The sequence below is a fragment of the Aspergillus pseudotamarii genome (genome assembly GCF_009193445.1).
Source record: "Aspergillus pseudotamarii strain CBS 117625 unplaced genomic scaffold BDV38scaffold_120, whole genome shotgun sequence".
NCBI classification, from domain to species: domain Eukaryota; kingdom Fungi; phylum Ascomycota; class Eurotiomycetes; order Eurotiales; family Aspergillaceae; genus Aspergillus; species Aspergillus pseudotamarii.
The window spans coordinates 1-27,704 of NW_022475134.1; the positions used below are offsets into that span (position 1 = coordinate 1).

The window sequence follows — 27,704 nt, forward strand, 5'->3', positions numbered from 1 at the left end:
TTTTTTTTTTTTTTTTTTTTTCCTTTTTCCTTTTGGATCTTTGTTGATGATGGCATGATCTCTTCATGACCAGGCCCATGACGTCATGACCCATGCTAGTCAAACAACGTGTAAAAATACAAGACGATCATGACTGAGATGGAAGATGCAAAAGAACTGAGAAATAAAAAAACAAGAAAAACAGAAAGAGAGAAAGAGCAAGAACCTGAACAGTAACTATACCAGAACGGTTCACGTGCGTGTGAGAAGGTTGACCCTAAACCCTAGAAGTGAGGAACTAAGGTAGTCAAAGTGGTGACATTTGGTGAGGGTGAACGTCAGAAGATCTGATGAAATGCGGGGGTACGACTAATTATTCTTACTACAACTACTTTGTACTAGTAACTATCAATGACCTATGATGATTTTTTTTTATATTTCGCATCCCTCGCCCCCGTGACATTCTTCTGAGACCTCCTTTCTCATCTCTCCCTATCCCCGCACGTCGTACATACTCCTACTACTACTACTACTAATACTAATACTATCCGACATTACCAGGAGTATCCAGACCTCTCCGTAAGTAGCAGTACGACGGTGATGGCTTCTTGTAAGTCGTGTTCCGGACAAGGCATCCGCCAATCCCCTCCGGCCTGCTAACCATATCCCACTGATCAAGACAATCCATTTTCCCGACAAGAGTCGCATGGATCCTATTCCCTGGGGTCTTACCGTTTGCTGGTGCCTTTGTCGTGGTTACTGGTGGTGGTGGTCGGGATCTACTATACCATCCATGCCCCCGCCGGTGTCAAACACGGTCATGGCATCTTCAACCAGGCCAATCACCATATCACGCCTTTCAGTCAGAGCACAACGGTTACTGGGATTTACTGGTACGTTTTGATCGCTTTGGTTTTTCTTTTTTTCCTGTTCTATTTCCTCCGGGTTGGAATAGTTAGTTATATGTTCCAACCTCCACGGAAATATAAAAAGACATAAACTGACGGATATCACTCGCCATAGGATCCTTCTCCTCATCTCCCAACTCAGTTATGTTTACCATCTTTTCCATAAAGATGCCTCGATCGTGACGGCGACCGCCAACGTGGGTGCGCATTTTATTCTGAACAACCTGTTCATCTTCGCCTGGATCCTCCTCTGGACTCGGGGCCACTTCTGGGGTTCGGAGATTATCCTGATGGCCCACTTGGTCAACCAGCATACGGCTTACTGGAGACACCGTGCATTGCCCCCGCTGGTCCATTTGTCCGCAATTGCGGGGCCCTTTGCCTGGACGTTGATGGCGCTGTTCTGGAACGGTGCTGTCGCCGTGCATAGCAACTCGCTGCCGGCGAGGATCGTCGCCAATATCTTCATCTGGGTGATCTTCCTTATCGGGACCACCCATATTACAGTGGGACGGGATGATCTCTTAGGTTACTGCTTGAGTTTCTTGTTTCTTGGTGAGTAATACATCGTCCCGTAGGATTGGTATATAGATGAACGGCTAACCCCAGGTGCAGGATTGGCCCTGAAGCAAATTGCCGTCAAAACCATCGCCCTGCAGTGGATTTTTGCCTTTGTAATCTTCGCGGTCTTCCTGGCGGAGTCGCTCTATATCACGGGCACTAAATATACCGGCCGCGACGTTCTGTTTCGCAGACTCACCCACCCAGAAACTGCTGATCGGGAGCGCGAACCGCTGCTCAACGAGCAGTCAGGAGGAGCGGCGGCGGCGGCTTGAGGGTGGGTCACCCACCAAGCCCTTGTTTCCACGACGGTGCCGTCAGGCGTCCCCTAAATCTGTACCCCAAATTGGTCTGTTTAATTTTGTTCTGTTCGTCTTCAACCAGGTGGATGCAATTGGAATTGGACGATGCACGGAGTCTTGAACCACCCCCCCCCCACTCTTTTGTTCCACTTGAATTTCATGTACTCTGTTGTTGTGTCTTGCGCCGGAAATTGATCGGCTCCCAAATCATTAATACTGTAATAATTGACGGTGAAGGCTGGATTGGCTTTTGTGGATTTGGCATGAGGCTGTTTTTTTATCTCTCGAACTGTCCCTCTATTTATTTAAATCTATCTATCTAGTATTTAATTTAGTTGTGGTCACTGCCGCCGCTAAAGCATAAATCCAATGTCAATCTAATCAGGTGCTCCACCCGTGATTGTTTTGGTCTTGGAGTACAACTTCGTCAGCCTGATGTGATCGAACATCTGGACCAGTGCCACTCAAATAGGGACCAACTGAATGGAGACACACTGACTTGGATTAATCTCGTTGCTCTTCAAATGTCTCGGAGTGAGGGAAGGGCACTGACGATATTTTGCAACCTCCACTGCAAGGACGGCTGACGATTTGGCTCCTACAAGCGCGCGTTGCCTGGGCGACGGCAGCGTCTCCACGTTGCTCCATTCATTGCGATCAGACTAATAGGCTGGTATCCATGGGAGGTCGTCAGGTACGGGGCCTGGATTTAATCGACTAAATTTCTCTCTCCTTCGACGCGTGTGATATTGACGTCTGCACCGCGATCGTGGTTTGTTTATGAACAAGCCAGCACCCAGCCGATTGGACCACCATTTAAGATCCTCGAGAGAGCTTCGCATATAGACACTATCTCATAGTGATTTTAGAAGTCTTGTCGTGGCGACTTTTGAAACATTCCGGGTTTGTTTACCTACCCTGGAACAAGATCCAGAAAGTCTCCTGTTGTGAGTTACATTCTTGAACCCCCATTTGGAGTAAAGTCCATTGCAGACCCACGGAACTGACGACTTGTTACTACGTGTATTCTAGGTTATCGCTGCAGACTCCAATTGACCTTGCCCTGTGATCGGGGTGCTATCTCTGCACAACAGACACGTTCACAGGCCCCGCACGTCCGCTAGCTATCCATTGATCATGAGAAACTGATCCCGCAGCGTCTGCAATCATGAATCCCAACTCGTCGCACATGTATCCGCCGGCGCCGAACCACGAGGAAGAGCCTCCAGCATACGGCTATGGAGGTTCGTATCTCTCCGAGCACGAATCCCCTCGTCATGCTGCGCCGACCATGCGACTACTGCCCACGAGCACCACAACGGCAGATGATGGCTTCAGGGAAAGTGTGGGGAATACCTCGGCCTACCACTACGGCGAGGCGTATGAAGAGGACGAAGATTCTCCGTAAGTAATGCACCTGTCATGTCCTACCCGCATACCAATGGCTTCATTGGAATCTGGCCCAACGGCTCGGTTGCCCAGGTCCCTCCCCCTTGTTTTGTATCGAGCCAATGATGACTCTGGGTGCAATCATTGCAAGTCGTCCGCTGGGGGAATCAAGGAAAGCCACTGAGATACCTTGTTCCCGCACAGCTGATGATATAGGCACGATTGCCCCTCTGTTGTCTTTCGTACCTGAGAAAGGTCTATGAGCTCTATACACGAGTCTCAGACTATCTCCCGAGGATTATTTCACCTGCGTCTTCCAGAATGGCGCGACAGAGAAGAAAGAGATTTAACGCTCGTATCCCTCGTAATAGGATGGACCACCACCCGAGGCAATTTTCGAACCGGTACTATCAGTATGCAACGGAGGATGCACCTTCACGACCAGCTTCCAGCATGCGGAACGCTCCGAACATCCCGCCGCCCGCAACGTCGGTAGTAGATGTGCCCGAGTACTCATCGCGCCCTGGTTCCCCAACCCGACCTTGGTCTCCTAACCACGTGGGCGAGTGGGCTAGGGTCCCAAGACCCCCGTCTGTTTTGAGCTCGCAGTATGAACGAGCCGACCTCAATGGTAGTCCACGTCCGGGTACGCCGAGCTCGAGATATGGAGGCAGTCCACGACGACCGTTGCCACCAGCTCCGTTGTTCACGGCTCCACGATCTACGATGGGTGAGCAGGATACGAGCATCGACATTGGCGATCCGGACGACGATGTGTTCGGTGGCGGCGGAAGGACGATTCACCGGCATGGCCAACATAGCAGTGTGCATTCCTTCATGAGCGAATCGACCGTGATCACGGACGAAAAAGAAACGATGAATAAGTTTGATCTGGATGAGGACGACGAAGCGACAGGAATGGTGGACCCGAACCTGCATTACGGACCTGCCCCAGAGAAGCAGAGCCGTCGAGGCGTTCGCGAGGCCCAGATGACCAAGAAAGAAGTCCAGCTGGTTAACGGTGAACTGATCCTGGAGTGCAAGATTCCGACCATTCTCCACAGCTTTTTGCCGCGTCGAGACGACCGAGAATTCACCCATATGCGGTATACCGCCGTGACCTGCGATCCCGACGACTTTACGCAGCGAGGATACAAACTGCGACAGCAGATCGGTACAACCATGCGTGAAACGGAACTGTTTATCTGTGTGACCATGTACAACGAGGACGAGATTTGTTTTACTCGGACCATGCACGGCGTTATGCGAAACATCAGTCATCTTTGCTCCCGCTCGAATTCGCGAAATTGGGGAAGAGACAGTTGGAAGAAGATCGTGGTTTGTATTATTGCAGACGGCCGTAAAAAGGTCCATCCGAGGACCCTTAACGCGCTGGCGGCTCTTGGTGTATACCAGGAAGGCATCGCCAAGAACGTCGTCAACCAGAAGCAAGTCAATGCACACGTCTACGAGTACACCACCCAGGTATCTCTCGACTCCGACCTGAAGTTCAAGGGAGCCGAGAAGGGCATCATGCCGTGTCAGGTTATCTTCTGTCTGAAAGAACATAACAAAAAGAAGCTCAACTCGCATCGTTGGTTCTTCAACGCTTTCGGTCGTGCCCTCCAACCGAATATCTGTATCCTTCTAGACGTTGGCACTAAGCCTTCGCCTACTGCCATTTACCACTTGTGGAAAGCGTTCGATGAGGATTCAAACGTGGCCGGAGCCGCCGGTGAGATCAAAGCAGGCAAAGGCAAGGGCATGCTGGGTCTTCTGAACCCATTGGTCGCAAGTCAAAACTTCGAATACAAGATGTCGAACATTTTGGACAAGCCTCTGGAGTCCGTGTTTGGATACATTACCGTGCTGCCTGGTGCCCTGAGTGCCTATCGCTTTTTTGCGCTGCAGAACGATGCCGAGGGCAACGGGCCGTTGAATCAGTACTTTAAGGGAGAGACGCTACATGGACAGGATGCGGATGTGTTTACGGCAAACATGTATCTCGCCGAAGATCGTATCCTCTGCTGGGAGCTGGTGGCCAAGCGAGAAGAAAGATGGGTCCTGCGATTCGTCAAGAGTGCGGTGGGAGAAACCGACGTTCCCGACAGTGTTCCGGAGTTCATCTCGCAACGAAGACGATGGTTGAACGGTGCTTTCTTCGCCGCTGTGTACTCCATCGTCAACGGAAAGCAGCTGTGGAAGACCGACCATTCCCTGCCGCGAAAGATCCTCCTCCAGATCGAAGCCGTCTACCAATTTGTCCAGCTCCTTTTCACGTATTTTGGATTAGTGAGTTGTCTATGATTCAAGTGTGATTGGGGGTTAATACTGACATGTGCCAGGCCAACTTCTACCTGGCGTTCTTCTTCATCGCCGGATCACTATCGGACCCGAAGATCGATCCCTTCGGCCATAGCATGGGCAAATGGATCTTCATCATCCTGCGATATGCCTGCGTATTGGTCATGTGTTTGCAGTTCATTATCTCCATGGGGAACCGTCCGCAGGGGTGAGTGATCCTATCCGTATGGCACGACCGTTCTTCGCTAACTATTCGCAGAGCCAAGAAGTTGTATCTCTCGGGAATGATCGTGTATAGCATCATCATGGTCTATACTATTTTCTGTACGCTCTACCTGGTTATCCTGGAGCTGATCGCGAAAACCGGAGGGGATTCTGATCTCCCCGTAAGCGACGGGCTCTTCATTAACATCGTGGTGTCACTTCTTTCGAGTGTCGGTCTCTACTTCTTCTCCTCATTCCTCTACCTGGACCCGTGGCACATGTTCACGTCGTCGGCGCAGTACTTCGCCCTCTTGCCCAGCTACATCTGCACGCTGCAAGTCTATGCGTTTTGTAATACACACGATGTCACATGGGGTACCAAGGGAGATAATGTGATCAACACCGACCTGGGTGCGGCGCGCATCATCAACGGGTCTATTGTCGAAGTCGAAATGCCATCGGAGCAGCTCGATATCGACAGTGGCTACGACGCAGCACTGCGCAATCTTCGTGATCGAGAGGAGGTGCCCGAGCCCCCAGTCTCGGAAAGTCAGCTGCAGGAGGACTACTACCGGGCGGTCCGTACCTACATGGTCTCGATCTGGATGGTTGCCAACGTGATTCTCGCCATGGCGGTGTCTGAGGTCTACGGAGTAAACTCGGGCGGCACTAACATCTATCTCGCCATCATCTTGTGGTCCGTGACCGGATTGGCGTTGATTCGTGTGATCGGCTCGACGACGTACGCTATTCTGCTGGTGGTGCGGAAGATTGTGAAAGGGAAAGCCAAGTTCGATGCGGGCAACCTCGCTCATGGCACTGGCAGTGCGACTTCCAGTGCGGTCAACGGCAGCGCAGTGCGGTATGGCGGCGGCGGCACGTTTAGGGATAAGTTCACCGAGGCCAAATGGGGGATGAAACAGCAGGTGGGGAAGGTAATGTTTTGGCGGAAATGATTTATGTTTTCTATGCTTTTCTGCCTTTCTTTTTTTTTTTGATGAAAATATTGTTCATGCCTACGGTTACGGTTTGTATGTACTGATTGATGATGGGATCCATGGTATAATGATGTAAATGCACCTCTTCAACGATCTTGTTCCTAATTATGAATCCGTATGTTACTGGCCTTTATAATTCAAATTCATAGCCACATCTCACTAGTATGCATGACCCAGACCAGGTCACCGGTCAATCAAGCTCTTAGTAGTTGTGATACTCACAACTTAGCCCTTCCCTCCAGCCCCCGAACCACCTCCTCAACCACCTTCGCCGCCGCGATAGTCTCCTCATCCTTGAAATGTTTCCCGACAACCTGCAAGCCCACAGGAGCCCCTACAAACCGACCAGGATCAACCCACCACTTCCTCCATTCCCTCTCCTCCACCTCATTCCTCGCCATCCAGCCATCCTTCTTCTTCCCCTCTACATCCCCATCCTCAACCACCATCCCAGAAGGAAACACCACCGCCGGCAGATCAAGAACATTCCACACAGCCGTATAGTTCCAATACTGCGCCTCATACAAAGCAGGCGCAACGCCCACATAGGCCGGACATAGAATGAAATCCACCCCCATCGCTTTCATCCGCGCATGGTATTCATCTCTGTATTCATCGCGGGCGACATTCAATGCCCATGCTTCGGCGATGGATAATGGTGTCGGGTGTGCGTAGGAAAAGGCCCATTTTGTTAGTGGGAGGATTGGTTCGTTGGTTTGTGATATTAATGTTTTTTGGGAGGTTGCTGTGTCCGGGAAGTAGAGTTTTGACTGCGTTTTTTTTTTAATCTGTTTTAGTTTGCGTTTTTGGCCTTTTTTTTTTTTTGATGTTTGGGAAGTGTAGATGGAGGAGTATTGGTGGAGATAAGGAGAAAGTAACAAGGTGACATACGATTATATCCCAGCCGTGGGCGTGTTTATATGGCTCCCAGTCTACGACTTTGATGCCGGCTGCCTGGAGCTTGGATTTGGCGGCCTTGAGTGCTCGAATGATGGGAGGGTGCGGACGGACCGTTCTGCTCGCTCGTTAGTAGGGTGTTATCTCTATGTGCTGAAACATCTGAAGATAGAATGAAGAAGGGAAAGATGTGTACCCGTCATCCCACATGATTCCCACAGTAAACTCTCTGTCCTCCTTCACCCTCTTCCACGGAAGAGGAACCAGAGAGGTCTCGATATCCCACGGCTCCGCATCAAGAACCGCTCTCTGGAACAGCTCCAGATCATCCAGACTCTGCGCCGCCAAAGGCCCCACAACACCCAGGATGGCCTCCTGGCCGGGCTCGGGAGCCTTAATCCCTGAGCAGGGGTTCCGTCGCATTGTCGGCCTGAATCCGTATGCATTGCAGAAGGCCGCGGGAGCTCGAATCGAACCCCCGATATCCGTGCCTATGCCTAGCGGGGCGCATTTGAAGCCCATTGATGCGCCTTCCCCACCGGATGAGCCGCCCGGAGTGAGGGTGCGGTTGTAAGGGTTTGTCGTGGTGCCGGTGAGGTTGTTGCTGCAGCAGAGGTGCTATGTTAGTTAGATATGGTATGGGAACTGAGTTTCTGAGCAAGCGGCGGGTACATACCATGAGAGATTGGGGTTGATTCGTCCGGACGTGAAAAATGGCGCCTGCTTTGTGAAGACATTGTAGGATGAGGGCATCCTCTGGCGCGATGTCGTTTACCCTGTGCTTGTTAGTGGGTTTCTTTGCGATGTGTAGTGAACTTACCATGCTACGTAGCCGCCATTACAGGTCAGGTTCTTGATGCCGATATGCTCTTTTACGCTGATTGGGACCCCGTGCTGTGGATATTAACCCTCAGTCTATTATAGTATCTGAAATGAGGAGACACACCAAGGGTCCAACTAACTTCCCCGTACGCTGGTAGTACGCGTCCAGCTCTTTGGCCCTGGCAATGGCTTTGTCTGCCATGAACTCCGTCGCGAAGTTCAGCTGTCCTCATCAGCACATCCTATAGAAGCTCAGCAGACAATGTGTAGGAGAATGTATACCAATTGGTGTCCCAGAACAGCCCTCTTCAGGAACGCAACCACTACCTCCTCGGCACTTAGTAGTCCAGCCCCCATACCGGCAACCAGCGCCGTGGCGGACATATCCGTGATGGACAGTTCTCTATCAGTGAACAGTCCGCTGGATCTGGGGAAATCAGCGACATTCTTCTGGTCCGACGGGGGTAGTTTGTCTTCGGGGAGAAGCCATTGTGTTGGAATGGAGTTTTGTAGGATGATTTTGGCTTTGAGGGCTTCCGTTTGCCAGGTGGACATGGTTTCAAGTTGTTGGATGGATTACTTGGTGTGGAGATGGTGATGGTGGAGGTGAAAGAAGATGGAATTCGAGGGAGGAATGTCCCTTTATAGTTACTCCTTCCTCCTCTCTTTCTCCTCATTCCAGATGTATGTGCAACTTGTTCATACTCCGAGACGGAATTATGGTCCAATGAGAAGGGGAGGAGGTTGGTATAGGAAGAGAAGGGACCCCCGCAGGCGATAAGAGTTTAGCAGATGGTGGAGAAGCTTCGGTCTTATCTCTGGCATCGACTCGAGATCAGATCTTGGACCGAGTCGAGGGCACATTCGGAAATAAATTGTCCTTCCATGTCGCTGGCGGAATTGGTTCCGCCCCTTCCATCCTTGGTTTCAATTTCATGACTAAAACGAATTCTATCCGTCGCGTGTGCTGGTCCAATTCTATATACGCATGCTAAATAACAAGATTCATGATACTCGAGTCAAGATCGTGAGATGTAATGTGGTTGCCCCAGAACCTCAGGCCTTCGATGCCTTCCTCTCGACACAGGATGCCGCGATCCTCTGCCATTTCAAGCTCTTCTGCCGCAACTCCCACGCTCCATTTGAACCGCTGTGCTGTCTCCTGTGCGGTAATCGCACGCCCGAACTGGCGCCAATCCCACGGTGTAGGCTCAGCTGGCGGAATCTGTTGGAGCTCTAAAAGCCAGTCTTGCAGCTGTTGGATGGTTTTCTCGTCGCTCCAATCGTACCGCTGAACAACGAGCAAGCCGCTCTTGAACCGGCGCAGGCGGACTGGTAGTCGTAACGATTCCCACAACTCGGCTGCCCTTTGGAAATCAGCAGGGCTCACCAGCTCCACCCCGTTTCGGGACCGATTGAAGAGGGCCCAAAGATCAATAAGACTTATAATCCCACCTTCCTTCTGTAGGATGCCTTTGGTATCATCGGTGAGGTATTCAGCGAGGTTACGAGATAGCTCCGAGAGGTAGAGGTTCTCCGAACCCGAGCTCAGCATATCCTTCGTCGTAACCATGCCCAGGGCAGCTGCCGATTCTGAGAGAAGCGCACTGGTTTCGCTTGAAGTCTCATCACCCATGCCTGACTCTCTGGCCAGCGTTTCCGCAAGCGTGACGATTTGCTTCGCCGATGCCATAAGTGCTTCGAGGTCTTCGAATGCGTTGCCAATCACAACCTCATTGTTGCGGCGAGCTTCCAGTCCCCGCTGTTCTAGGCCTGCAATCCCGGGAGCGGGGGACCGAGCTGGGGTAGACACCAATCCATTCGTAGGTAACGCTGAATTCGGTGATGGCTGGTGTGGGACGGGTGGGGCATTGTAGAGCAGCCACTTTCTCTGGACCAATGCACCTTTCAGTCGCTCGTAGAAAGTCTTCTCGCCACCTCCGCGGAAGGATAATTTGATGTTGTCCGAGATCTCAGTATTCTTAATACTGCCCTGTAGTTGAATAAGTGGTGCTGGCGATTCAGCGCGATGCTGATTACTATTGGGAATCTCTAACAAACCCGACAATGAAGCACCGCATATTTCACACTCGTGGAGAGACGGATGATTCACAAAGGTGCACCTTGGACATGATACCAGGGACTGTGCTGTATCCTGACCACTGCCTTGAGGAGCTGAATTTATGGCAATCCCCTCGTGGGAAGATGCCGCAGCAGCGATGGCCGCCTTTAACACCGTTGTGAACGGGGGCTTGATACCGCAAGCCAGACAAGGTGGTATGTTTGTCGCCGTCGCTGTGGACGGGTCGAAGTTTGAAGGTATGGGATTGGAGAACGTGCAGATCGGACAGATCCATGTGGCATTCACCAATGTTGATGCTGATGGTTTCACTAATGGTGCGGAGTTCTGTACCCGAGGAGATTGCGACCTTGATAGACTGTTGCTTTTCGAACCGGAGCTGTTCTTGGGTGGTTTGGGGTGCAGTGTAATCTTGGGGGAAGATTTGAGGAAGCCTGCCTAAGATTTGGGTATGGATAAGCACTAGACCGGACTAGAAATTCAAGAGTAAGATATTTCATACTTGATATTCAGCTCTATCAATATCTTTCAAGTCGATAGCGACGGAGTGTTTGCGTGGCTCCTCCACCGCAACATAACAAACACGGTGAGATGTGAGGTATGCATGGCCGTCCTGATAATGTGGGATCTTGTATTTGCTACTCGCACAGATATCAATCAGTACAGCTATAGGGCCGGTGGAACCCACGGTCACTCACCCCTCGTACAACCCCACCGAATCCTGAACGAAGAGTAGAGTCTCATCGGGTAACAGCGAGGGACGAAGTGCTGTACTGAGATCCAAAGGCTTGAAGAGCATTTAGTAGATTGACCAGCATCTCTCATATGACTTAAAAAACTTGTAAAGAGGTGAACGAATGACTTTTGAATGTCTTATCTTGTCGGTGGAGGAGATCGTACAGTAGATATTGATGTCAGATGCCGGATACGGAAGGCGGTCAAGACCATCCGCGCCCAGCATCTCCGCCACGAAACGTAAGCGAAAAAGGAACGTTCGTCCCTCATATTACATCTCGACATCTTCATCTGGCGCCCTGTACTTTGCTCCCTTCTCAGCCTCTACCTCTACGCAAACACTTTGTCTTCTTCTTCTTCTTCTTCTTTTTTTTTATTACCTTTCGTTTCCTTTTTTCTTCCTCCTCTCTTCTGTCACTTTCTCCAGCTTTCCCTTGTGTAGGAGTGTTCTACATCAGAATCCCGTAGTTTTATACACAGTCAAACTATCAACTTTTCCTCACTTCTTTACTGCCTGTTTGCTTAGACTTCTTTCTCAATAATGAGTTCGGGCATTCCACCATGGCGTGTGTCTGCGTCAGCCACCGCAACGGCTCAAACATATCCCACACATGGTATGCTTCCCTCTCACCGGTCAATGTGACCAAGGTTGGTTAACCGAATGATAGCGACCCCAGCGTACATCCCAGTTCAAGCACGCCGTAGCCTTGCCCATACAGCCGTGGCGAATCCCACCCCAGCCCCAGCGTCGCAGCCGTCGGATACCGAAGCCGCTCGCAAACGAGTAGAATGGCCAGCCCCAGTTCGCTTGTATGTACAACGAAGTTTTGCTCCGGAACATCAGATGTCCTCAGTTAGCAGAGAGGAAATGGAATCGAAGTTAAAGGCCGTCATTACTGAGGCCGCAGAGAATAACAAGCTGGATAAGATTGATTGGGCAAGCCTGCCATTGCCCCAGGTCATGGTCCAGAACGAGCGCAACCGGATCCTAGCCAGCCCAAATGTGCCGGCTTGGAGCGCTGTGACTACCCAGAAGTATGAGAGCTCCTCCGACGCCTCGTCGAGGAAACGGAAGTCGGTTGAGTACAACGGGGACGCGAACAGCTGCCCACCATGGAGACAAACTAACAATCACAATGCATTTGAAGACCGAATCACTTATTCCCCCACAGACAAACGCCAACGGATAGATCATAAGAACACAAGTAAGTCCAAAGCTAATCTGGAACTGCGGAAAAAACGCTTCGAGGAACCAAGGGCTCGATATGGTTCCTCGCCATCGTCGCGCGATGACTCCCCCTCTCCTAGTGCAAACCAGGGCCCTGTTGTCGGACGGTGCCAGGATCTGGAGAAAAACTATTTCCGTCTGACGTCCGCGCCAAACCCGGATACTGTCCGCCCCCTGCCAGTCCTGGTCAAGACACTGGATCTGCTGAAGAAAAAGTGGAAGAGAGACAACAACTATAACTATATATGCGATCAGTTCAAGTCGCTGCGGCAAGATTTGACTGTGCAGCACATTAGGAATGAGTTTACTGTCAGCGTCTACGAGATTCACGCGCGCATTGCGCTGGAGAAAGGAGATCTTGGTGAGTATAATCAGTGTCAGACTCAGCTGCGCGCGCTGTACGCACAACAACTTGGAGGCCACCCTACGGAGTTCAAGGCGTATCGTATTCTGTATTTTATCCACACCCGCAATTGGACGGCCATGAACGATGCCCTGGCCGATCTAACAGCAGCAGACAAGAGAGATCCTGCTGTCAAACATGCCTTAGACGTCCGCTCAGCTCTTGCCCTTGGGAATTACCACCGTTTCTTTCAACTCTACCTGGACACCCCGAATATGGGAGCTTACCTGATGGACATGTTCGTGGACCGAGAGCGACTGTCTGCGCTGACAGCCATTTGTAAAGCGTACGTGATAGCCTGTCGAGATCCTCCCGTATGCACGCTGACCACTTACTTGATCACAGTTATAAGCCTGATGTAAACATCCGTTTCATTACTGAAGAACTTGGTTTCGAGTCTGACGAGCAGAGCGCACACTTCATCCTGGACCATACGTCGGAGGACTTGCTCCAGGAAAAAGATGGAGCGGTGAGGCTGCTTACCGGAGCGAAAGCCGCACAGCTTTTCGAGACCGCCAAGGCTGATGCTCATCGGATTGTCGACATCAAGGGTCAGATATGAAACCCTTGAATGGCCCATAGGACATACAATTGGGAGACGGCATGTCAATCACCCCATATCCACTTCTTTTCATATCTGCTCTTGGTGGTTCTCATTTTCTTTTCCCCGGTTCTGGGTTTCTTTTCTTTCCCCCCTTCTTTTTCTTTCTATCTCTCAATTGTTCGACTCTTCTTTTTGGAGCGCCCCTGCGTCTATATTTTACAGCTTCAGGAGATCTATACCCATTTCGACCGCAAAAGCGTTGGTAGTGTTGCTGAATTCGACTAGGCAATGTTTTTCTTTGGGCAGGAGCTGGAGGGAACGGGTGATATTTGGCATTGGATTTGATTAGTCCTTAGCAATCAGAATTAATAGCTAGGTGATTCGCGTGTATACCTTTCCGATCATAAGCAACGATAGTACTGCGGTAGATGATAAGATCGAATAAATGCCTCTTTTCATCGATGACCGTGGAGGCGGCCCCACTGGATGAGGGAGTGGGCCGCCAAACATTTTGCCCCGTCGGGTCCCCGAGAATATCGGCAGACGCCGCGAATTGACCTTGCCGGAGGCTCAGATCTGTCCGTCCCAGGAGGAGGAGGAGGAGTGGTCTGGACGAAAGATGTTATTTTCCCTTCTGAGACAGACACCGGATAATGTTATCTTTTGTCTCTGAATTATACATGCCTAGTCTTTGCACGCTGTTTCTCACCAACGATGTGCTCAAACATTGGAAGTACACCCGAGACCCGCAACGAGGTTCTCGAACGTGTCCGGCCCACATGGTCGGGCAAAGTCCGTCAACAGAAATTACCAGGACGTCTTCTGGAGAAAGAAAGACAAGTCAACATTCGTCCACTGTCAGCACGTTCGTACCTGGATCTGTCGGCTGTAAGCCGCCAAATCCTTGTCGATGCATGTACGCATTGTCTGATTTTGTTCTAGAATCAATTCGATGTCGGTGGATTATCGTTTCCATCAGTCGCTTTGTTCTCAGTGATCTCCGAGTATGTGCTTCCTGGATTGAAAATCCCACGGGTTTACGGGGAATGACATCTACCGAAAGCTCCTGCTCCTAGTGTCGAGCCTATTCTTCTCTTGATCTAGTTGAAATTTTAAGGTATGTGCTGGTTGAAGGTAGGGCTGAGCTTCCGATCCGATTTCATTTACATGATACATCGATTTCATTTTCCCCGACTTGCTTGATCTCCCATGAGTCATGCCAAGCGAAAAAACAGTCGAGATGGATGGGTCTGACAGCCGCACGAGGCGATGAGTTAACTGACGTCCAAATTGGACCTATCAAGTTTGTACCTCTGCCCAGTATTCAGGTACCTCCTTCTTCGGCGTACTAGTCAAGGAGCCAGTGGGGCCTGTTCAGACATTTTCTCCTGTATGGTACTTTGTCAGTGATTCGTACCTGGCGGTCAGTCGAAGGAGACCAACACCTGCCTTTCAGCTTGGATGTCCCAAGATAAACCAGCAAACTCTCTCGAGATTGGCAGAGTCGGTCAAGTTTTGACACGCTAGTACAAAGTCTATCAGGCCTTGACATCATTAAATAGGTAGTGTATCGCGAGTAGCTTTGTAAAATGTAGATCCTGATCCACGGCCACTGGGCTGGGCTGTGTCCTCAGCTCTTGTGTCCACGATCGATGGGGAAAAGCCTTCATAGCCAACAACCCAACTGGTTGGTATGCAGTCACCCTGCAAGGGCACTGATCGCCGGAATGACTCAAGGCTTGCATCGGAAGCATCGACGAAGCTTGAGCTGGGAGGGAGCTATGCATGCGACCTACGAAAACTGTTTGGAGTCGACCCGGTTGGGCCTGCATCAGTTGGACTATTTTGGGCTACGGGATTGGACAAGGGGTCCTGACTAAGATAGATCGAGATGGGATCCAGTCGGTATGCATCTTCAGCTGTACGCTGCATGGAGAAGATGGTACGGATTCATGTCGGACGTCAATCCCGGACCTTAGTTTTCCCTTTATCTTCTTGATTTTCACTTTCTCACCAATTTAGGCTATCCTCTTACATCGTCTGAAAGTTAAAAATATGCAGGAGGATGTTTTAGAGTGGAACGAAAGGGTTTGGAACCAAAGAGAGGATGATGGGTAGGGACGGTGAGTTGGAGAATCTGAGGCTAAGTGAGCTTAATTGGCGACTATGATGCTGAAAAGAAAGAGATCAGAATCTCTAGTGTCGGCACAGAAGACTGATACATGTCGATCATATAATCTATTGATCAGGCTTGACTTTTGCGAGCATCGTTCTTTGTCAGACATCTAACGGGATTAGTTATATTGACTATCTCGATCATTGACGTGTGTACAGAGTACATACCATGAATGAAATCGAGGGAAAGCACAGACTCGGAGAAGTCACCCATGGCAGTCAAGACTTGGACACACGGACCACAACTTGGAACTTGACCCCCGCTGACTGAGGTCTGGTTCATCTCCAATAAGCTGCCGAGGGTGTGGCAATTCCACATGGGGATCCCCATCTGAACACGCGGTACGCAAATGCCTTTTGCTCTTAGCGTCCAGAGATTTCAACTCTGGTACGGATCCTTCTTTTCTAGTATGTTCGTTCGTTCCAACATTTCACAGGAAAAGGGTAAACTTCCTGGACGGTCAACCAACAAGGTAAGATGTTGGGGACAAGGACTGCTGCCCACCCGCGTTGATACCAGGGATTGCCGGTTGGACTTGATCTTTTTTTCCCTTTCCTTTTCTTTTCTTTTTTGCTTTCACTCTCTCTCCTTTTTTTTTTATTTTATTTTTATATATTATATTTTATTTTTTGATTTGAAAAAAGAAAGAAATAAACAAAATAATTAAAAGAGTGCACGAGGACGAGTGAAACTAGCAGGGCTGGAGGGAAGCAGACTAAGGCAGCATCGGGAGTATCGACATCAAACTAGTGAGTTTAGTTGACGCAACAGGAGCCACGGGGAGACTCTTCCGCCTGGTCAAGGAAAAACACTAAAATCGAGGGTAATTTTAGGCATGCAACGGTCTCAGTTGGATTTTTGAGGTATGATTCAGTATGTACTTTTTCTTTTTTCCTTTTCTTTTTTCTGGTTCGGATGTTTGCTCTTTGGATTTCCCATCGGATTTTGTCTTCGATTTCTTGCCTCTTCAATTTCTCTAAGAATTTTTTTATTTGAAGAAACCAAGATTTCCAGTTTTTAAAGTTCATGGATTTCCTTCTGGAAGGAAAAGAAAAAAAAAAGTTGTTCATCCATACGATACAGGAAGTTTTTTCAAACGGATCCCACGTCTCCACCCAACCACACTGACTGTACCCGACGCAGTAGATCCATACAGCGACTAACTTACTACTTACTGTTCTCTGGTACCGTACCACCAATCAATCCAACGTGCTTGGGATGTTGCAAATGTGTTAACTGTTGTAGTCGACACTCGACGTACAGCCTTTTTGTTCGCTTTTTCCATCCTTCTTCTTTACCTTTTCTTTTTTCTTTTTTCTTTTTTTTATTCCTCGATTTTGATTTTAGCTTGACTCTTATTTGGGAGTTTCCTAGAGCTACCTTCCTGCTTCTCCCTTTCCTGCTTTGCGATCTATACATCCCCGTACATACATCTTGCAGAATAGGGATCCAGATTATCAACCCAGCCGGAGGATTGAAAATTCCCGTCATTACGAACCCACGAAATTTGGAAACAGCATACAGAACAGAACAAGAACAAGAACAAGAACCCCACGATCCCATTTTCCCTCACCATCCCCCCCATCTGCCTGGAATCGAATTACAGCCACCAGGTGCCTTTCCCTTGGGTTATGCAAAGAAACGCAGGAATAGGATTCCAAGAATAACAATCAAAAAGAAGAAAAAAAGTGGTTCCAGTCTGGGGCTTTCGAGGACAAACCCAGCTGTCACGCGTGGACTCTCAGTTCCATTCTTCATTGTTACTCGCCCCATCGAGATTACTCCTACTCCGTAATATCAGGGGCGGGCGACACAAAGCGGGCCCCTCGCTGCTTTTTTGGAGTCGTCGCAATCCAGAACGTCCATTCAGATTGGTTCACCCAGCGGTGGTTGTAAGATCTGACAAACGGGCGAAAAGAGGAAGAGCGAGAGAAAGACAGTGTCGAGCGAGCGAAGTTCTCCAAATAGAACGGAAAAAGAGACCATACGATTGACATCCATACATACTCTTACATACTTACATACGTATGTACATACAGTACATGCGCCTCTCCCTCACCCTCTCACCCTCTCACTTTGCTCACTGATACTCTCTCCATCTCTTCGTTCTTTCTTTTTTACTATTATTATTCTCCTTCCCCTCTCGATCTCCGAAGTCTCCCTCTTCATATCATTATTCTTTTGACCCTCTCCATTCATTCATTCGGGTTCTCTCTCGCCGACTTTCCTCCACACATTCCTTTTCTTTGTATTCGACCGTCGGTCGCCATCGCCTTTCGTCATTCCTTGTTGGTGGCGCAGATTGGGTTTTATAGCAGGCAGATCCGTTGTTGTATATCTTCGTCTCTGCGGCAGTCCTCAAACCTACACTACTTGACAACGATTGTATTTTTTTTTATTCTTTTTTATTCTTACTCTGATTGTATTCTCTTTTCTATTTTATCTGGACTGGGAATTTTTGAGTTCAAGTTGTTACCGTTGGGTGAACATCTTTCTCGCTCTCTCTGTCTCTCCTACATCGGATTTACTAGTTGGTCCGTTTTGGCAGCAGCCATGAAGGTATGATGGATCGCATTTCTCCCCCCCTTCTTGTTTCAAGTTCTCGCGCTTCTTCTCTTCCCGCCCCTCGTTTATCTCGATTATCGCTTGGGACCATACTCCGTACATCCCCAATTTTTTGGTCGGTCGTTGGAATCTCCGATCAATTGATTAATTAATTTGTTCCATTAGGCCCTCCGACGCTCCCTCAAAGGGGAAAAGGACCCCAAACCCCACCACCACCATCATCTTTCCATTACGCCAAAGTCAGCGATCGCAATCCTGCCCCCGAAAAAGGTGTGTATCTCGCATGTTCTAATCTTACTTTTTACTTTCCTCGTTACATTTCTTGCCATTCATTTTGCTTCCCCTGTTCGGTCCTGCCTTTCTTTTCTCTCTCTCTCTCTCTTTTATATTTTTTTATATTTTTATATTTTTATATTTTATATTTTATTTTTTTTTGGTCCACCCCATTCTCTCTCTCCTCTTCTTCCTTCCCTCGGCTTTACTAGTCGGATCGTCCCCCTCCTTGGCAAAAAAACAAAAACAAAAAAAGAAAAGAAAAGAAAAGAAAAGACGACTAATTGATCAACCACCCTCCCCCCTGGGTGGCGCGCAGGTCATCAAAGCTCTTTACGACTACCAACCAGATCCTGGTAATACACAGGAATTGGCCTTCAGCAAGGGAGACTTTTTTCACGTTATCAGCAGGGAGGACGACTTAGATTGGTACGAAGCGTGCAATCCCCTCATCCCTACCGCTAGGGGGTTGGTGCCTGTGTCGTTCTTTGAGGTCATTGGCAAGAACGAAAGAAATAGCGCCGGCTCGCTGGACCTTCATAAGAAGAAGGAATCCCACGACTCCGGTTTCTCTGATCGAGTTCCAGCTGCCTTCCCTGGTCCCGACTTCATCAACGGTTCGCCGAATCATAACCCTCCCCTCGCCTTCCCCAGAATGTCAACTTTGGGCAAGGGCTCGAGCCCCATGGTCTACGGTGTCGTCCAGTATGACTTCCAGGCTGAGCGACCCGATGAATTAGATGCCAAAGCCGGCGAGGCTATCATCGTCATCGCCCAGTCCAACCCGGAATGGTTTGTCGCCAAACCCATCGGTCGCCTGGGTGGCCCGGGTCTCATCCCGGTCTCGTTCATTGAGCTGAGGGACATGCAGTCGGGTCAAGCGGTGACAGATCCCCTGGACGCCGTACGTCGTGCCGGAGTACCCAAGGTGGAGGAATGGAAGAAGATGACCGCCGATTACAAGAATAGCAGCATCACGCTGGGTAAGATCGACTCCGCCGCGGCGGCGGCGAATAATGTGAACTCGGTGACCTCCGGCATGGAGAAGATGTCCATGAGCCATCAGAGCACCGCCCATTTGAGCCAGAACGGTAATTCTTATGTGAGTTGCAACGCTTCCCCTGCCATCCCGTTCGGGATACCGGGGGATCGCCGTGCTAACCCGTCCTGTTAGGGCTACCACCATCGCAATCCCAGCAAGGGTTCTCTCGCACAACATATGTCTCACCAGTCGATGCAAAGTTACCACCAGCCCCTGGTGGCCCCGGTCGCCGCGTCCATTCCTCGCTACTGCTTCGACAACGATAAATACTGGTATATCATTGAGGCGAAGATGGAGGACGGTCGCTGTTGGGAACTCTCCCGTTACTACCATGACTTTTATGACTTTCAGATCGCCCTCTTGACGCAGTTTGAAGAAGAAGCCGGGAACCGAGGCAAGCCACGGACCTTGCCGTACATGCCCGGGCCGGTCACCCACGTTACCGATGCGATCTCCAATGGCCGCCGCCAGAACTTAGACGAGTATATTCGGAAGCTGCTGAGCATGCCTCCCCACATCTCCCGGTGTCAGTTGGTCCGGGAATTGCTTGCTCCTCGCGCAGGAGACTTCGAGATCGACCCCAGCGCGTTTGGAGAGGATGCGCGGTTCTCCGGTGGGTCGCACCACTCCGCGCATGAGGTCCCTCGCAGCGCCTCCCGCCAGTCCTCGCAAGCCCAGATTAACCCCTCGCACGACCGTAACTCGCACCAGCGGGCCCAGGCGTCGATATCGCACAGCAACAGCATGCCTCCGCCGATGAACCGACAGGCCAGCTCTCTGACCCAGGTCTCCAGTTCGAGCAGTGGCGCATTGAAAGTGAAGGTTTCCTTCCAGGGCGACCTTATCGCGATTCGGGTCCCCAACGACATCAGCTTTCAGCAGCTGCGGGAGAAGCTCATGGATCGCCTGAAGATTAATAATGAAATCGCGGTGCAATACAAGGACGAACCGTCGGGCGCCTACGTCGATCTGGTCAGCGACACCGATCTCGACACGGCCATCCAACGCAACTCCAAACTGACGCTATTCGTTGAACTCGTCTGAGAAGCGCCTCTCCGGATTTACCATAGAAACTTGATTCCCATGGGCATTTTGCGATAGATTTGTTGATTATCTGCATTGACATGCCTGTTTTCTTCTTTTCGACCTCCCCAGGGTCCTGGTGGACACGGTGCAATGGTGTTATGGTTCCTTTCTCTTATGAGCCATCGGTCGATTTCCCGAAGGCTGATGGATGATAAGAATGTGATGTCCGACATGTTTATGCCATTATGTATCTCTTTATCGTGTTTGTTGTCTTGCATTGGCTTTTTTTCTTTTTTTTTGGGCCATGGTTGATTGTGATTTTCTCATACCCTTTTGATGCACAGTCGATCCCATGTACATAACGTGTGTTGCATATACATATTGTATGGTAGGCTTCATGACCTACTGTTTTACTCATTGATTCGATTGTTTGTGCCGAGGTAGACTCATTGATCCGATGGACATCCAGGTGAAGGTAACCTTCCAGGAAGCTCCAACTTGCTCCGTGTAGCTTTCTTTGTGGCCAGGGTAGTTACACGCTCTGAGATATCTATGGGCTCCTTTCCTTCTCAATCCCACCCCAGTTGTCAGTCACCAACACATGCCGTAAGCAAGTCTGACAAGATATGACCAGCGAAGCAGGTAAACGTAAGACAGGATGTCTGAGGACGCTCCATAAGTCTTGTTTTCCGCTCCGCAGGGATATATCTGCTCCCAAGCAAGGTGTGTAGTGAAGCGAGGCGTTTGTTTTGCATTCTACACTCGATCAACTTGACCAGACTTGTCTTTGCTGATATGCATCTTGCCATTGATACACCTCTATACATATAGTGGTGCTCCTTTTTGGACCAGGAGGTCTTATTGTAGCAAAGGACCAGATATCAGTGAGACTCTTCTCAGCCATTAATCATCTTTATATACTGAAAATATATAATTGCAGAGAATTACATACTTCTCTATGCTATTGGCCATACCACTTCAATTATAATTATCCTAGTGTTAAACTGTGAGATTACTCCAGTCGGTCTCATACACAAGGCTGGATAACCAAACAACGATATCCGCAGAATCCACTCACTCCACCTTCACCTCCCACTGCGTCCGCCTAATAATCGCATGCTGACTTCCATCACTGTCGATACTTCTCATCTCAGCATCGTCAACGGGACTATTCCGCTGTGTCTTCTGTTTATCCACCCCATCACTCAGTCCCCCTGAGACAGTTGTGACAGTCTGACATTGCCCTCTGGGGTTAAACCGAGATTTGGCACCGGGGAACTCCTCCTTTCCTACCCGGGAACCTCGCTCCATCGATTGAAGCGCATAGCTCCCTGCCGAGCGAGACCGACTGTAGTACGTGCCGCCCGGCTCACAGTCCATGTGTGTTGTGGCACCCATGTTCAAGTCAAATACCTGGAGGAACTTGCGAAGACATGGAAATGTAGCCGACATAAGGGAAAAGTGCATTGCCACTTCTGTAACCAGGACGGTGTCGGTGATTGTGAACGTCGGGTCGGCGGCGTTGTCTCCTGTCGTGCTCTGCTGGAGGAATACGAGACGCACAATGATGGGAATCGTTGCCCTGGATGATGGTTAGTGGCGTCGGGGTATGGACTGTGGATACGTACAGCAACTGGAGGGAAAAGGCCATGACCACGGTTATTTTGGTGGCTGAGGCCACGCGTAGATCCCACACCATGAGAATGACAATGCACGGAAGGAGAAGCTCAATGAAGATGTTTCCCGCCTCAACTGCCGTCCATTGGGCAAACTGATAGCATCGTTAGATATGACCCTTGTTCGGTAAAGACGACTCTCATACCATGCTGCCACAATGATCCACTGCCCCGACATTCCACGGCATGGGGAGTTTGCATTGGAACGCAATCAGGAACAGCGAGATGACGCCCCAGAGCAGGATGAATCCGGTCAGAAGATGACTCGCTTTCAAGTGGAGTTTTGTTCTGGTGAGACGCGCTATGAGGAGGGAGATTGAGACCTTGGACGAACAGACGACGACGGGATACAGAAGCCAGGCGATGTAGATACCCTAGGACAATGTCAAAGTCAGTCGTCAAAGTACTTTGGCCCACAGATACTTGGCTTGCTTACCTTTAGTCCAGATTCGACTTGATCATCAGTTAGCAAAGCTTCTTTCTTGCCGATCCCATTTCGCACTGCTTGGAGAATCACGGCTGTTTGCACGGTCCCGATGATCTGAGTATCATTTCGTCAGCTGGCGATGGCTAAATTGCAGCGTGTATGATGTTTACCGTCCCGAATACCGCGGCTATGTCGTCTAAGCCAAAGGGAGGATTCAGCTTCAGGCGGAGATACACCCTGATGCCAATGATGAGAATTGACCAGCTTAGGCCAATGAGAGCCGCAATAATGATGAAGGCGCTATGATCATCTGGTGTCACCTGGATGTAGGAGTCTCCATCAGGGTTGCTGGACGACATCAGGAACGCACATTCCCCGAGTCGAATCAATCAAAGGGATCAATCTTGCAATGAACACCCGGAGAGCCAGGCGAAAGCATTATCTATATCTCAGAAGACCACCTCTTCTGCGCCAGGGGATATCATCCAACGTTCCAGATGGGGAAAAAATGAACTATACTAGTGAAGTTTCTCGGGTGCGGCCCTCCGGCATCGGGCTTTGTTAACTGTTGGATACTGGGTCCAAGGCAGGACTAAAGTGTCAATTGGTGTTTTAGTCGGGTGGGATTGAAATTAACGTGAAAAGGGACCCTTTTTCGATGTAACTCTCTTCATTTATGCTCGCCGAAGGAATACATCCCTGCATTTGCATAATAGTAGCTGCAATATCCCTAACACTAGCAGTGCCATCGGCATTCGGCGCATGAATTTAGACTGTAGACGTCTCCCTAAAATATACTAGATGAATATCATTTCAATGCTTTTCCCTTATAGATCCCTGTCTTCCTTATCACTTCTCCGCTTGTTCTTTCACTGGTATTTTGTCAATATTCACCAGTCAACACAATGCTTAACGACCGCTGTTGGACCCGAGACAGACAACCCACGACAAAATCGCCCCCATGTCCGAGAAAGACTTACCTTGACGGGAGTTACACATTTGTCACTAGGATCTTGGCTCGGAAGATTTTTGCACGGCAGATCCCATTCGTGGCGGGGCGATCCTGTATCTATTAGTAGTTAAATGCAACGTTATACGGGTTAGTGAGCCCATTCGTGCCCTAACTCGCCGGCCTAGACTGTTAAAACCGTTTTGGCGCAACCTTGACAGAAAAGGTCCACTGCAACCCCCTGTCTAAACCCTTCATCGTTCCTTGTAGTTTCGTGCACTATTTACGTACATGTTACTAGCCCCGTTATGATTTGAATTCGGAATTGCCAGAGAAGAATGTAAAAAAAAAAAAAAAAAAACAAAGGAGCAAACTCAACAACACCCTCTCTCTCTACCAACTCACCCGGTTCTCTTACATTCGTTGTAGGCCCTCTATCTCTCGTCACTATGTTATCCAGTGGACAGCTGGAATTGAAGGAGGTCGGCTCGGCCCGTTCTCCACATGTAGAAGAGAGAAATGGTTCTCTTGATCCCGAGTTGTCCGACGATGTTAAGGCAGGCTTCACCGTGAACGATCAGCGGGACATGCAGCGCATGGGCAAGAAGCAGGAACTACGGGTCTGTATATCTTGGGGCGTATAGTTTTCCGATAGTACTGACGCAGCATCTAGAGGAACTTCCGTATGGCCAGCACCATCGGTTTCACAACTTGCGTCATGGGTACATGGGAGATCTTATTGACGTACACTTCCCCGTCTTACACGTTTAATTTAGCATTGGAGGCTAATGTGAAGTCAGCTCCAATACCCCTGGTCTGACAGCTGGCGGACGACCTGCTCTGTTTTGGTCCCTAGTATGGGCATACTGCGGGCAGCTCTTCATCGTGCTGTCCATGGCGGAGATGTCATCTATGTAAGCAGAGTTGCTACTCTTTGTACTCTTTGGATTGCGATCTAACCATGTCTAGGGCACCTACCGCGGGTGGACAGTACCATGTAAGTTATGTATAGAAAAAAAGTCTCTATTCGACACCGCTGACATGTTTGCCAGTGGGTTTCCGAATTCGCTCCTCGGGCTTACCAGAAGTTTCTCAGTTATGCCTCGGGTGAGTACATTGTAGATGATTCTCAACCATGTTCTGTACTGAGTATGATAGGATGGCTCTCAACGATATCCTGGCAGAGCATCGTCGCCCTTGATGCTTACCTGGCTGGAACGATCGTACAAGGTCTCATCTCACTGAATGATGACAGTTACTCTCCAGCGCGCTGGCAGGGAACATTGCTTGTTTTTGCCGCAGCGATCGGCATGTCGTTGTTCAATATCTTCGGTGCGAAACATCTGCCCTTGGCGGAAGGGATATTCGTGACCTGTCATTTCTTTGCTTTCATTCCAGTGATTGTCACCCTGCTTGTGCTCGCTCCAAAGGCAAAGGCAGAAGATGTCTTCACTGGGTTTACCGATTATGGTTCCGGATGGCCATCTGTTTCATGGACGGTCATGGTCGGCCAAGTATCTTGCATGTTTGTCGTGCTAGGTGAGAGCTGCCTCTTGGAGTTTTAGACCTTTTGCAGTATCTAACACTTACGTTCTACCTTTCTAGGTTCTGACTCTGTCGCACACATGTGTAAGTGACGTTTGACACATCGTACCGAGTTCCTTACTGACATACCGATAGCGGAAGAGATTGAAAACGCCAGCGTCATCGTTCCAAAGTCGATGATCTGGGCGTTCCTCCTGAACATCCCCTTTGCCTTTGGCCTGCTCCTCACCTATCTGTTCTGTATGCCCGACGTGCAAAGTGCTCTCGACTCCCCCACGGGATTCCCTTTTATCCATGTCTTCCGCCAGGCAGTTGGTAATACTGCCGGTGCGACGATACTTGTGGTGATTGTGCTTGTCTTGATTGTCATGATCACGATTAGCTCTCTGGCATCGGCTTCGCGTCAGACATTTGCCTTTGCCCGCGACAATGGCCTACCTTTTTCAAACTGGTTAGGAGAGGTAGGTCCTATACTGACTCTAATCTAATGTCTAGTTGTTCGTTATAACTTACACATAGCATTCTTTAGGTTAACCCACGACTACATATCCCAGTCAACTCTATCATTGTCACTTGTCTCTTCTCGATGGCAATGTCTCTCATCAATATTGGCTCTACCGTCGCGTTCAATGCCATGCTCTCCCTCTCGACCACTGCGTTGATGGCCACCTATCTCATCTCTATCGGTTGTATTATTGCGCGTCGCATTTCCTGCAATCCACCACTTCCACCCTCTCGGTGGACACTGGGTCGTTTCGGCATGCCCGTTAACATCTTGGCCATGGTGTATGCCAGCTGGTCTTTCTTCTGGAGTTTCTGGCCCAATGCGTACCACGTCAATGCGGAGAACTTCAACTGGGCGTCGGTGTTGTTCGTGGGGCTGATGGGAATCTCGACGATTGTGTATTGGACATATGCGAGGAAGTACTATGATGGGCCGGTGGTTAAGGTGGAGGGAAGGAAGTTCCAGTAGTCTATCTAGGGTGAAGGCCAGCATCTCACAACTGGGGAAGTCTGGTCGTGTTGACGGGACTTGCATGGAACTGATATCGATGGTCTCGACTAAGGGTTTAGTGGTACATGTATGATGTATACTTCTATTTATTCTGTCGCTTATTTTCGACGTCTTTGAAATTTATCATATTGTAATCCGGTTCGAGCCTTTGCTACTCTTACGAGGCCACACTCAGACTAGGATCACTGGCCTCGCAAAGACTGAGATTGATCGTTGCGCCACCTCTAAGCGTATATGAGTTGACGATTATGACTTGGATAAATGAGAATTTGTCCATCGATATGATTATCGGCCCTGGTTCAACGTGAATTCCAGTGCGTGTTCTTGGGTTGCTAGATTATTATACCAGGAACCAGATACTCACCTTCGCTTTTCATACATCCCAACCGGCCTATCACCAAGACACGAGGGTTATCATATATGACTCTTAAGGACTGAGTGTGGGAGTTTACTCTAAGCAATTGTATTTTCTCCTTAACATCCAGAATTACTCATTGTCCAGGAAATCACTCCGAAATCACCAGCCTCTCAGCAAATCCGGAGCCAGACCCAGAGACACATTGGCCACGGAGAGTTCTTGGCTTGAGGAACGAGAAATTCGCACACTATCCGACAAGTTGTCTTAGGAAAACGGCCATCAGCAGGTCGGGACAGACAATGAAAGTCAACTGATGAACATCTGTGTGTGTAAGTGTGTTCGCGGATATACCTCGACTTGTTATGTGAGGAGGTGCTCATAATGAGGTCCGTCAAAGGCAAGGTTTCTGGATGTGAGAATGTCCGATACAAGGTGATCTTGAAAATCGTTCCAGGATTGTCCAGGGAACGTCCTGTCGTATAGAATACTGGTTATCAAGACAGCCTAACTCTTCTTATGGTTTGCCGGGGGAGGCACCAGTGATTTGCTATAATGACCGCAACTTTATCGGACATCCTGAGCTGTCTTACAGTGCAGTGCCATTTGTATGAGGAATGAAATAGCGTTAATTGCACCTACTGCAAGTACTTCAATATTCTTGATACTATTGCAAGGATTTCCTGGTCGTCAGAAACTTCTGGGATGAGCGTACGGCGACGCTGAGCAGGGGAATAGTATTCGATGATCATACTGCCCCCTTGCTGGGAAACCAATCTGTTAGCCAGGTTAGAACATGTCTTCTACCAAGCAGTTGATTTTCTGTTGTGTCATTAGCTATGTCACCTTACCCTGATCCGTGTTCTCTGAGCTAAATATGGGTAACCTGTAGGACTCAGTAGGAGGGATTCAGAAAGCTAATCTATATAGAATAGGCCTTTTATTACTTGACATTTTCGCAATCTCCAGCGTCCAACCCATTGCCCAAGAGGCAGATATGAAGCCCTGGTATATACTACATTAAACTATGTTGATATCACATAAATAAGTGACGTTGAATTCTACTCTTTCCTTTCGCTTCCCTAGATCGTCTACTAATATTGTTTTGTCTATATGGTCGACACAATGCCAGCCTCTTCTCCCTATACACTGAGCGTGTTTAAACACTCGCAGATTCTTCTCTGCATGTGAGGGGGCCCATTGGACCCAACCGCGGAAATCTAAGAATCCTAGGAATAATTTCCAGTCGTTGTCTCCGAGAGAATCTTAAATCCATTCGTGTCTTAACCCAGTGGGGACAG

At 49.3% G+C, this 27,704-nt stretch overlaps 9 protein-coding genes across 9 annotated transcripts; 5 read left to right on the forward strand and 4 right to left on the reverse strand.

Annotated features, from left to right (window-relative positions):
* Positions 1-579: 579 nt before the first annotated feature.
* BDV38DRAFT_276127 (DUF1774 domain-containing protein) lies at positions 580-1,723 on the forward strand (the record flags this gene model as incomplete). Its single annotated transcript, XM_032058155.1, has 4 exons — positions 580-589; positions 659-872; positions 1,003-1,442; positions 1,503-1,723. 4 exons carry the CDS (start codon positions 580-582, stop codon positions 1,721-1,723), a joined length of 885 nt encoding a protein of 294 aa, XP_031907280.1.
* Positions 1,724-3,309: 1,586 nt separating this feature from the next.
* Positions 3,310-6,608, forward strand: chsB (chitin synthase class II). Its single transcript, XM_032062673.1, has 3 exons — positions 3,310-5,431; positions 5,485-5,651; positions 5,703-6,608. Exons 1-3 carry the CDS (start codon positions 3,461-3,463, stop codon positions 6,601-6,603), a joined length of 3,039 nt encoding a protein of 1,012 aa, XP_031907281.1. The 5' UTR covers positions 3,310-3,460; the 3' UTR covers positions 6,604-6,608.
* Positions 6,609-6,863: 255 nt separating this feature from the next.
* Positions 6,864-8,919, reverse strand: BDV38DRAFT_288888 (amidase signature domain-containing protein; the record flags this gene model as incomplete). The annotated part of the gene is made up of 7 exons (XM_032061125.1): positions 6,864-7,415; positions 7,537-7,660; positions 7,739-8,160; positions 8,219-8,318; positions 8,363-8,436; positions 8,489-8,587; positions 8,647-8,919. 7 exons carry the CDS (start codon positions 8,917-8,919, stop codon positions 6,864-6,866), a joined length of 1,644 nt encoding a protein of 547 aa, XP_031907282.1.
* A 436-nt stretch (positions 8,920-9,355) lies between these two features.
* Positions 9,356-11,243, reverse strand: BDV38DRAFT_288889 (ESCRT-II subunit protein VPS36; the record flags this gene model as incomplete). The annotated part of the gene is made up of 3 exons (XM_032061126.1): positions 9,356-10,882; positions 10,947-11,082; positions 11,143-11,243. The coding sequence occupies 3 exons, from the start codon at positions 11,241-11,243 to the stop codon at positions 9,356-9,358; spliced, it is 1,764 nt and encodes a 587-aa protein (XP_031907283.1).
* Positions 11,244-11,720: 477 nt separating this feature from the next.
* Positions 11,721-13,372, forward strand: BDV38DRAFT_276131 (SAC3/GANP domain protein; the record flags this gene model as incomplete). The annotated part of the gene is made up of 3 exons (XM_032058156.1): positions 11,721-11,793; positions 11,848-13,096; positions 13,156-13,372. The coding sequence occupies 3 exons, from the start codon at positions 11,721-11,723 to the stop codon at positions 13,370-13,372; spliced, it is 1,539 nt and encodes a 512-aa protein (XP_031907284.1).
* BDV38DRAFT_29746 (uncharacterized protein) lies at positions 13,318-14,244 on the reverse strand. The gene is made up of 3 exons (XM_032063123.1): positions 14,039-14,244; positions 13,748-13,962; positions 13,318-13,663 (listed from the first exon to the last, which is right to left on the reverse strand). Exons 1-3 carry the CDS (start codon positions 14,080-14,082, stop codon positions 13,464-13,466), a joined length of 459 nt encoding a protein of 152 aa, XP_031907285.1. The 5' UTR covers positions 14,083-14,244; the 3' UTR covers positions 13,318-13,463.
* Positions 14,245-17,805: 3,561 nt separating this feature from the next.
* BDV38DRAFT_29568 (phosphatidylinositol-3-phosphate-binding protein BEM1) lies at positions 17,806-20,463 on the forward strand. The gene is made up of 4 exons (XM_032062752.1): positions 17,806-18,089; positions 18,261-18,365; positions 18,688-19,470; positions 19,543-20,463. The coding sequence occupies exons 1-4, from the start codon at positions 18,084-18,086 to the stop codon at positions 20,452-20,454; spliced, it is 1,806 nt and encodes a 601-aa protein (XP_031907286.1). The 5' UTR covers positions 17,806-18,083; the 3' UTR covers positions 20,455-20,463.
* A 1,047-nt stretch (positions 20,464-21,510) lies between these two features.
* Positions 21,511-22,898, reverse strand: BDV38DRAFT_288892 (uncharacterized protein; the record flags this gene model as incomplete). Its single annotated transcript, XM_032061127.1, has 5 exons — positions 21,511-22,018; positions 22,065-22,207; positions 22,259-22,486; positions 22,549-22,653; positions 22,710-22,898. 5 exons carry the CDS (start codon positions 22,896-22,898, stop codon positions 21,511-21,513), a joined length of 1,173 nt encoding a protein of 390 aa, XP_031907287.1.
* Positions 22,899-23,855: 957 nt separating this feature from the next.
* On the forward strand, positions 23,856-26,006 carry BDV38DRAFT_290597 (amino acid permease-domain-containing protein; the record flags this gene model as incomplete). Its single annotated transcript, XM_032061520.1, has 7 exons — positions 23,856-24,108; positions 24,289-24,402; positions 24,541-24,595; positions 24,719-25,027; positions 25,094-25,117; positions 25,169-25,494; positions 25,563-26,006. Exons 1-7 carry the CDS (start codon positions 23,938-23,940, stop codon positions 26,004-26,006), a joined length of 1,443 nt encoding a protein of 480 aa, XP_031907288.1. The 5' UTR covers positions 23,856-23,937.
* Between the last annotated feature and the right edge of the window lie 1,698 nt (positions 26,007-27,704).

What these genes read in the sequence shown, in the direction of transcription:
- chsB (XM_032062673.1), top strand. Translation starts at nt 3,461, where the DNA reads ATGGCGCGACAGAGAAGAAAGAGATTTAACGCTCGTATCCCTCGTAAT. An exon ending in TTTTCACGTATTTTGGATTA is followed by an intron (nt 5,432 to 5,484) that starts GTGAGTTGTCTA and finishes GACATGTGCCAG; the next exon opens with GCCAACTTCTACCTGGCGTT. An exon ending in ATGGGGAACCGTCCGCAGGG is followed by an intron (nt 5,652 to 5,702) that starts GTGAGTGATCCT and finishes AACTATTCGCAG; the next exon opens with AGCCAAGAAGTTGTATCTCT.
- BDV38DRAFT_29568 (XM_032062752.1), top strand. An exon ending in CAATCCTGCCCCCGAAAAAG is followed by an intron (nt 18,366 to 18,687) that starts GTGTGTATCTCG and finishes GGTGGCGCGCAG; the next exon opens with GTCATCAAAGCTCTTTACGA. An exon ending in GCCAGAACGGTAATTCTTAT is followed by an intron (nt 19,471 to 19,542) that starts GTGAGTTGCAAC and finishes CCGTCCTGTTAG; the next exon opens with GGCTACCACCATCGCAATCC.
- BDV38DRAFT_29746 (XM_032063123.1), bottom strand. Translation starts at nt 14,082, where the DNA reads ATGTTTGAGCACATCGTTGGTGAGAAACAGCGTGCAAAGACTAG. An exon ending in AAACAGCGTGCAAAGACTAG is followed by an intron (nt 13,963 to 14,038) that starts GCATGTATAATT and finishes TCTTTCGTCCAG; the next exon opens with ACCACTCCTCCTCCTCCTCC. An exon ending in CGTTGCTTATGATCGGAAAG is followed by an intron (nt 13,664 to 13,747) that starts GTATACACGCGA and finishes CGTTCCCTCCAG; the next exon opens with CTCCTGCCCAAAGAAAAACA.